The sequence below is a fragment of the Oncorhynchus tshawytscha genome, linkage group LG16 (assembly GCF_018296145.1).
Source record: "Oncorhynchus tshawytscha isolate Ot180627B linkage group LG16, Otsh_v2.0, whole genome shotgun sequence".
NCBI lineage: Eukaryota > Metazoa > Chordata > Actinopteri > Salmoniformes > Salmonidae > Oncorhynchus > Oncorhynchus tshawytscha.
The window spans coordinates 22,333,343-22,342,784 of record NC_056444.1 but is presented as its reverse complement, the minus strand read 5'-3'; the positions used below and the strand labels follow the sequence as shown (position 1 = coordinate 22,342,784).

The following is a 9,442-nucleotide window of genomic DNA, read 5'->3' as shown; positions in this document are numbered from 1 at the left end:
GTTTATTTTAACGAGGTGGTTCTTCATATGGAGTGTTCATTAATTTACAGCCCAGCAGTGCGTTGTAATATGTCACGTTAACAGTGCATATAAGGGCCTCCCGAGTGGTGCAGCAGTCTAAGGCGCTAGAGGTGTCACTACATCCGGGTTCCATCCCGTTTCCTCCGACACATTGGTGTGGCTGGCTTCCGGGTTAAGCAAGCAGTGTGTCAAGAAAGCAGTGTGGCTTGGCAGGGTCGCATGGCTCTCGACCTTCGCCTCCCCCGAGTCCATACGGGAGTTGCAGTGATGGGACAAGACTGGAACTAACAATTGGGGAGAAAAGGGGATATTAAACAAACAACTAAACAGTGCATATAAGAACATAAATAACATGTATATCTGGCCTACATAGAGTATGTGGTAACTATGGCCAGGTGTGAAGGCAGCTGTTAGTAGGGCAGTCATGAACGCTCCACTGAGCACTGGGAATGGTCAGGTGTGTTTTGACCAGGAAAGTGCTGGCTCTGAACAGTGAGTAACATTCACAGATATTTCACAATTAAAACCAACTGTCTCCGTTCTCGTGCCAGCTGAACATGTGATGCAACTCAATATTTATCGTTTCTCACTGCCAAGACAAAAAGTCACAGCCAGTCTGTATTTTCCATTACATTTTATTAAGTCCATTGTTGAAAACAATGACAATTTTAGAAAACAAGTAGGATGACTGAATATTATTACATAAGGGATCTGGGTGAATCTGGAGATTTGCAGAATATATATATATTTCCAGTGAAGTTCCAGGTTTAAATGTCTCTCTGTGACTGGACACAAGGTCATTTCTGAGCATGCTAGGGTCAGAGATAGGACCCCCTGGGTGAAGAAGCTGACAGAGGTGGTTGGGGTTGATGTTGGGGTTGAGACCAGTCTTAGCTGGCCGGTTGAGGTTGGGTGTAGGTTGAGACCAGATCAGTTCTAGCTCCAAGGGTAGAACATGGTTGGGTTGAGGTTGGGTGTAGGTTGAGACCAGATCAGTTCTAGCTCCAAGGGTAGAACATGGTTGGGTTGAGGTTGGGTGTAGGTTGAGACCAGATCAGTTCTAGCTCCAAGGTTAGAACATGGTTGGGTGTAGGTTGAGACCAGATCAGTTCTAGCTCCAAGGGTAGAACATGGTTGGGTTGAGGTTGGGTGTAGGTTGAGACCAGATCAGTTCTAGCTCCAAGGGTAGACCATAGTTGGGTTGAGGTTGGGTGTAGGTTGAGACCAGATCAGTTCTAGCTCCAAGGGTAGAACATGGTTGGGTTGAGGTTGGGTGTAGGTCGAGACCAGATCAGTTCTAGCTCCAAGGGTAGAACATGGTTGGGTTGAGGTTCAGATCAGGTCAGTCTTAGCTCCGGGGGTAGAACATGGCGTACTTGGAGGTTCTGAATCCCAGCAGGTCTCTCATCTCGTTGCGGAACTTGGAGAGGTCCTGCCGCAGGTCGTTGAGGTTCTCTACGGTGGCCTGGTCGGTGCTCTGCATCTTCTGCCTGGTGGACGTCAGGTAGCGATGGACAAGACAACACATAATCTTCTGGTAGTTCTCATCACGCTTCCGCTTCAGGTTCCTCCACTCCTGGATGGGACAACAACAACATGGGAGGTTAGGACTGGAGACTGAACCCAGTGTCTACTTATCTGGATATCATGGGAGGATAAGATGAGAAACGGTCATACATTTAAAGTATACAGAGGTATCACTTCTTGATTGGATAGTGTCCCGTCTCTCTTACCTTGAGGCTGTTCTGTCTCTTGACCTTCCCCGTGGAGGTGTGGGAGCAGATCCATTTACTCATACTGGTCAGAAGGTAACACACAGTCTTGGGGGAGGGTAGGATGTTGAAGGGCGGCGGCAGTGTACACTTGTCGTCAAAGTAGCTCAGCCACAGCTTGGCGCGGGCAAACTTCCACTCCTTATCCTCGTGGTTCTAGGGGATTCGGGGGGTTTAGAGGGAAATGGAATGAAATGGGAGATTTAGGAAATCACTGAGAAAATAGGGGAACGTGTTTATCGACAGAGAAATGTTAAGAAATCACTACCATCTGTTAGACTGAAGTGTTCTTGGAGTGGATTTGTGTTTTTCATTCAGAATGATGATTGTTGAGTTTATGATGGGTAAATGTAATTTATGAAGCATTAAAGTTGATTAATTGATGTGAATTATACGGCTGATCTTTGCCTAAACTCCAAACACTGAATCAAAAAAAGTACTCCAAATGAACACTTAGACACAGTGTTATAGATAGACTAATCAAGTCCTATTGTTTTTGTTGTTGTTGTAACTTGGACAATGATGGACAATCTGTGACTTGCAGTCACTTCAGGCCGGGTTACTGAAAAGCACTTTGTGACAACTGCTGATGCAAATCAGGCTTTATAAAGAAATTGGACTGATTTAAATGGTTAATTGATTGATCGCTTGATTGACTTACAGCGATCTGCCTGAAGCTCTTGTGGAGCATGGCGACCAGCAGCTTGGTGAGAACGATGACCACCACGATGTTGTACGTGCCCACGATGAGGGCTCCCACAAATGACCTCAGCTCCTCCGTGTAGTTGATCCGGGTCACGAAGAGAGCCACGTGGGCCAGAGAGAAGATGTACCAAAACAGTGCGTAGCACGTTCCCATGAACCTTTCAACAGGAAAGTCAGAGGTTAAAGGTCAGAACACGAAGTAACAGGTACAGTACCCATGAATCGGTCAACAGGAAGGTTAAAGGTCAGAACAGGGAGTAACAGGTACAGTACCCAAGATTCTGTCAACAGGGAGGTAATGGAAAATATAATGACATATACAGTAGAACATTGAATTATTGGATCTCTATGGGTCAGAGGTTAACAGTCAAAACTGGTACCCATGAACCTGTGAAACAGGGAAAGGGGAGAGAGAGAGAATTTAGGTAGACTGTACGTACGTGTGGAAGGCGTCGTTGCTCTGCTGCTGACAGAAGATGCCCTCACAGTCTTTGGCGGGACTCTTGGCCGGGTCCTTCTGATCCTTCCCGTAGAGCTGCGTCAGGCCGATGGTGAAAGAGATGAGCACCAGCAGAAACAGACCCAGGAACTTACCAAACTCCTGCAGCATCTGGCCAACGGAGATCTGGGAACACAAGAGCACTCTGGCACTCTGGCATGAGCTAAATTACCATCCTCTGACCGGGAGGTAACTACTACCTGAGCTTGTCCAATAATAAAACAAAATAGTTCATTTTCCATTGCAAAATATTTTTGTTACAGTGTGCGACTCCTGATAAACACAACCCTGGACCAAAACAGACTAGCTAAGAACACAACCAACCACTCAGGTCAAACAAGTCCAGGGATAGTAGTGTGTACTTATGCCTAGTAAAAAAAATGTCCAAAAGAGCTACATTGGAAAGCAAACCCCTTTCATTAGGATGTCTATCTTTAGAGTGAGCAAATAAACATGGTCAAATAGTTATTCTCTGTACCACCTACTGAAGAGAACTGTTCTGTTAAAAACAACCTTGACAAGCAGATACCCTAGCGAGTTGAGGTAGCACACAGATAAACATTGACCAAGCTGAAGGACATTGAAACTGTTCTGAGAGCAGGGTTTAAGTCTCTATATATAGCCCTGAGAGCATGGCTGACGGTTTTTATTTATCCAGACCTGTAGCTCCCTGGCCCAGGTCTAACCATCCCAAACACCCCTGTCCCACATACACACAGATGGTCCAGTGTGAGAGAGACCTCAGTCAGAAGACTCACTCCCTAACCAAGAGCCAACAGGAGTCGAGAGGGACGACCACAGGGTGCAATTCGCCAGGTTGTTTCGGGACAGAGAGAGCAGCTCCTCCATTAATATGATTCATTATCTTGTCACATGTGAATCTCCCCAGTGGTTCCCCTATCATCTGGTGCGGCAGGTCCCTCTACTCCCTTAGAAGATGGCTGATTTAGTTGCTGTGGAAGTTCCCTGGTCTCAGCATGATCTGCCTGGCTGTCAGCTAGCCTCTAACCTACTGTACAAACAGAGCAGGAATGTAGGGGGTCAGGAGCTCTTAACGCAGACTAGGGGGTACTGACGCAGGAGGAGAGGGGTGGATACACACACCTTTAAAACACACCTACACACACACACTGACCCTGAAATGTCATCAGAGTTAGACACCTACACACACAACCCAGTTAGACTTTGGCCCTGAGGGACCTCACTCTGAAAAAGGGATGATTCATCTGTACCGTTCCAACTAGCTTTCTCTCACACCCACCCACACACACACACACACACACACACACACACTTTCCACCTAGGAGGGCCTCTGTGTGGGGTACTTCCTCTATAGAAGAGTGAGTTGGCCTCTCTGGGTAGGATGGAGTAACCAGGCATAACCAGGCATGTATTCATTACTCCTAACCGCACTATAACCACACTACACCATCAGTCTGCAGTGGGACTACTGTCTCAGTGCTTTTGTTTGTGTGTGTGTGTGTGTGTGAGAGAGAGAGATAGTGAAAGAGAGAGACAAAGTATTTGTACATACAGAATGTGTGCTCATATGTTAATGTAAGTGGTTGTTCGTGTGGCATGTGTGTACACGTATGTAAATGTGTGTCAGACAATCATTGAGGGGTGTGTCTGCCATGTGAGCATGTGTGTGTAGGTACACACAGCCAGATAATAACTTTTCCATTCGCCCATGCCAGACAGTGATGTCACAGTTCCAGCTTGAGTGCATGTAGATAGATAGACAGATAGACAGATAGACAGATAGATAGATAGATAGATAGATAGATAGATAGATAGATAGATAGATAGATAGATAGATAGATAGATAGATAGATAGATAGATAGATAGATAGATAGATAGATAGATAGATAGATAGATAGATAGATAGATAGATAGATAGATAGATAGATAGATAGATAGATAGATAGATAGATAGATAGATAGATAGATAGATACAGTAGATAGATAGATACAGTAGATAGATAGATACAGTAGATAGATAGATAGATAGATAGATAGATAGATAGATAGATAGATAGATAGATAGATAGATAGATAGATAGATAGATAGATAAAAGAGAAGGTCAGAGAAAAAGAGACGGAGAGCTAAAAGAAGAGAGAAAAAGTGAGATAGAGAGAGTGACTGACAGAGAGAGAGAGAGTGAAGCAAGGTACACTCTTAGATAAAGGTTCCAAAGGGGACACCCAAAGAACCCTTTTTGGTTCTAGATAGCACCTTTTGGTATTAAGAATATTATTCCAATCCACAGGAGAGTCCTGCTGTTTGATAGGAAACCCACAACAACCCTTTCACATAATAACAGGACATAGGAAATAGTCATAGGAGCAGAATTACCTCATCAATCATTCATAACTGCTCATATTATAATGAATTGCCATATTACCTTATGTCCATAAATCTAGCCAAATTGAATAGAGAAAAAGAGATTCCTGGCCATAGGAAAATAGGAAATACACACACAATGGAGAGAGCTGGGACTTTGATCCTAGCTGGCAGGCTGAGACAGCAAGGGAGAGGTTGAAGGTTTCTCTAATTAAATAAAGAGAGACACCTACTCTATGGCACTACACGAACTCCAGCCAAATATTCAAAACAGACTTTGGGCCCTGTGTTGAGGACGGAGAACAGGGTTGGGAGGAGAAACAATGGCAGAATGAATCTGTATTAATTGGGATGTTCACCAGGGAAATAGTTCCCATGTGAGGTGATGATAGAAGGATGATGTTGGTGATTGTGCTCCTTCTGCTGCTCGTGGCAGAAGTGATAGCTAATGTACTGTGAGTGTGTGTATGTGTGTGTCTGTTAGTTGGTGCGTGTACCTGCAGTGGGCCCAGTATTGAGCTGGTGGTGTACATGAAGAACAGTCGTAGGTAGCTCAGGACGTTAGCAAAGGCAAACAGCCCCTCAGCCACAAGGATGGGGTGGAAGGCATCCCAATTTTTCCTCTCTGTGTCCTCCACGTTCTTAAACTGGCACAGAGGAGATCACATTAGTACACAAACACACACACACAGACGCACACACAGACACAGACACACACAGACACACCTTGCTGTGAGCCACTATCTTGAGGGCGAAGGTGGACAGGTAGAGAGAGTTCATGACGAAGCTCAGCTGATTCCTCGACTCATCCAGGAAGTCCTCCAAGCCCTCGTACCATAGACGCTTCACGTCTGACCACACCATCCCTAGAGGGAAGGAAATCATTTACCATCACCAAACAGAGTGAAAGGAAAGTGCCATAGACCAGGGGTTTTCAAACTGGGGTACGGGACGCTCCCACAGCCTCCACAAGGCAGGTGGGGGGGTCCATGCGCGTGACATCAGTCAATTTGTATTTATTTTAATAAATCAGTTTGACAGTAACCCTCCAAAAGTTCATTCATAAACCTTTTTAATTTCCATATATTCGTAGTAACGAAGCCAAATTTTGGTATCCTGGGCTTCGGGAATGTGACTGAAAAATGTCTTGAAAGAGGAAAAAATGTAACTGAGAAAAAAGTATGCGGATACCGGTGACCAAATGGCTTGGTCAAGGCTACGACTGCGCCAGTGTAATGAGTGGAGCTTACTCAGGTGTTCAAACGCTCATATCGCTCATACCGAGAACCTAATGCTTCTGTAGTTCTTTATGAGTTTTAGTTTAGAAAACTATCTCTCCGCAGAAGTGACAGTTACAGGGATGGTAAAAACAGCTCGGTTGCCGTAGCAACCTCAGGGAAACTGGGCAGAAGGGACTGGTGCTTCAAATACAGCAGATCTGTAACATCTCAGGTGCATGTGACAATAAAACATACACACTGAGTGTACAAAACATTAAGGACCCCCCCCCTACCCAGGTCAAAGGTCATGCCAATTCACCTTCTAAATGGCACACACACAGGGCACACTCCATGTCTCAGTTGAGCGAATGTTTTCACACTTTTACAGTGTTAGTTTTTTGTACAATATGATATATAACACAAGAAAAACAGAATTTTGACTGCACTGGGCCTTTAAAACTGCAACATTTTCTCTCAGCTCCACGCTAAACGGTGTAGAATTGACCATATTCAATCCACCAAACAGAAAAATTAACAGAGTAATGGGAAAGGCATTTTGTGTTCACCCCGCAAGGTTCTCATTCTTGACATTTTACAATGACTTCCAGATTCAACAGGGAATGCCGTAAGTTATCCCACAGAGAGGCTCCTGGGATTGGTCAGTCTGAGAAATAGAAACCACAGGATTTATGTGTGGAATCTCTACGATCCAGTGAGGTGGGGTTTAGAAGTATTATCCTCCTGCGTGTGTGTGTGTGGGGGGGGGGGGGATTCATGAAATAATTTGTAACAAAACCCTTTCTGGGTCCTAATGGTACCCACTGTCTGGAACATGAATAGGGGAATGCAGGTTTCTAGTGTATCAGGATTTTTCATACCAAATTTACACATCTGTTGTTTAGGTCAGGAAATCATTGCAGTTTATTAGAATTTGTTTGGGTGAGTTCTTTTTTGGTTAGGGTTGTATCTGACCACACACATACAAAGACACAGCTGTTTGTTCACCCAAACCTGCCCACAATTGCTAATAACCAGTGGTGGAAAAAGTCATTAAAAGTCATACTGTAGTAAAAGTAAAGATACCTTCATAGAAAATGACTCAAGTAAAAGTGAGTTTAGTGACTCTGCCAGATCAGAGGCAGAAGGGATGATCAAGGATGTTCTCTTGATAAGTACGTGAACTGGACCATTTTCCTGTCAAAATGTAACAAGTACTTTTGGGTGTCAGGGAAAATGTATGGAGTAAAAAGTACATTATCTTCTTTAGTAAAAGTAAAAGTTGTACAGATACCCCCAAAAATGATTTAAGTAGTACTCTAAAGTATTTTTACTTAAGTACTTTACACCACTGCTAATAACCCATCTGCAACCTCCCGACTATATGTGATAAAGTGAAAATCTGGGGGACGCACCCAACCCTAACCAGGTAATAATAGAAAATGTGCAGTACAGTCAAATATGGGATAATTCATTTTTGACAGGTCATAAAGATAAATATATGTTTCTGATTATAATTTGCAAAATTTTGGTAGGCTATTAGTTAGTCAACTTGTCTATTATTAGATACATGCAACTTTTCTTCTGTTACTACTTGTTGCCCTGGAAGACTAAATAAACCATTGCTCACCAGAATAATGGCATACAGTGACAGAATGTACATTCAACCTCGTTGTCATCTGTAAAATTTGTTTTGGCTTTCCTCTTTCTCTCACGCAGAAAATACGTTTAGGGATAAAATGTAATAACAAAAAAAAAACTGGAAAGATTTTCCATACAAAATTTCCAAATGACATCAGTTTGACTGGTTTTAAGGAAGTTAAATTAAGTTTGGCTTGGATGTATATTTAATGTAGTTGAAATACTATCAGCTTTTATGATGCTGATTAAGACTGCACCTTTACAGACGGTCCCTAACCGCACATTCATTTCCTCTAGATGCTGAAAGAAAGAAATAATAGTTCTCCGATCCTGTTCCAGAGTCAAAATGTTATAGGCCTACAGTCAGTGTCCAAATTTCAGGTCCGTGTTCCGTGGACTGGAAAATGTTCCGGGAAGCCTCAGATAATAACATCGATTTTTACGCTGCCTCGGTGAGTGAGTTTATAAGGAAGTGTATTGGAGATGTTGTACCCACTGCGACTATTAAAATCTACCCCAACCAGAAACCGTTGATAGACGGCAGCATTCATGCAAAACTGAAAGCGCGAACCACCGCATTCAACTATGGAAAGAGGTCGGGGAATACGGCCGAATATAAACAGTGTTGTTATTCCTGTTTGGCCCTGTCCGGGGGTGTCCTCGGATGGGGCAACAGTGTCTCCTGACCCCTCCTGTCTCAGCCTGCAGTATTTATGCTGCAGTAGTTTATGTGTCGGGGGGCTAGGGTCAGTTTGTTATATCTGGAGTACTTCTCCTGTCCTATTCGGTGTCCTGTGTGAATTTAAGTGTGCTCTCTCTCTTTCTTTCTCTCTCTCGGTGGACCTGAGCCCTAGGACCATGCCTCAGGACTACCTGACATGATGACTCCTTGCTGTCCCCAGTCCACCTGGCCGTGCTGCTGCTCCAGTTTCAACTGTTCTGCCTTATTATTATTTGATTATGCTGGTCATTTATGAACATTTGAACATCTTGGCCATGTTCTGTTATAATCTCCACCCGGCACAGCCAGTAGAGGACTGGCCACCCCACATAGCCTGGTTCCTCTCTAAGTTACTTCCTAGGTTTTGGCCTTTCTAGGGAGCTTTTCCTAGCCACCGTGCTTCTACACCTGCATTGCTTGCTGTTTGGGGTTTTAGGCTGGGTTTCTGTACAGCACTTTGAGATATCAGCTGATGTACGAAGGGCTATATAAATACATTTGATTTGATTTGATATTCCCTC

The 9,442-nt window shown here is 43.9% G+C and overlaps 1 protein-coding gene across 1 annotated transcript in view; it reads right to left on the bottom strand.

Annotated features, from left to right (window-relative positions):
- Positions 1-1,227: 1,227 nt before the first annotated feature.
- trpc1 (transient receptor potential cation channel, subfamily C, member 1) overlaps positions 1,228-9,442 on the bottom strand; it is a 47,208-nt gene continuing 38,993 nt past the window's right edge. Inside the window, exons 8-13 of the mRNA XM_042298979.1 lie at positions 6,069-6,208; positions 5,840-5,989; positions 2,939-3,123; positions 2,455-2,656; positions 1,755-1,949; positions 1,228-1,597 (exon numbers count right to left, since the gene is read on the bottom strand). Coding sequence (XP_042154913.1) covers positions 1,370-1,597; positions 1,755-1,949; positions 2,455-2,656; positions 2,939-3,123; positions 5,840-5,989; positions 6,069-6,208 — 1,100 coding nt within the window. The 3' untranslated portion in view covers positions 1,228-1,369. The remainder of the gene's footprint in view (positions 1,598-1,754; positions 1,950-2,454; positions 2,657-2,938; positions 3,124-5,839; positions 5,990-6,068; positions 6,209-9,442) is intronic.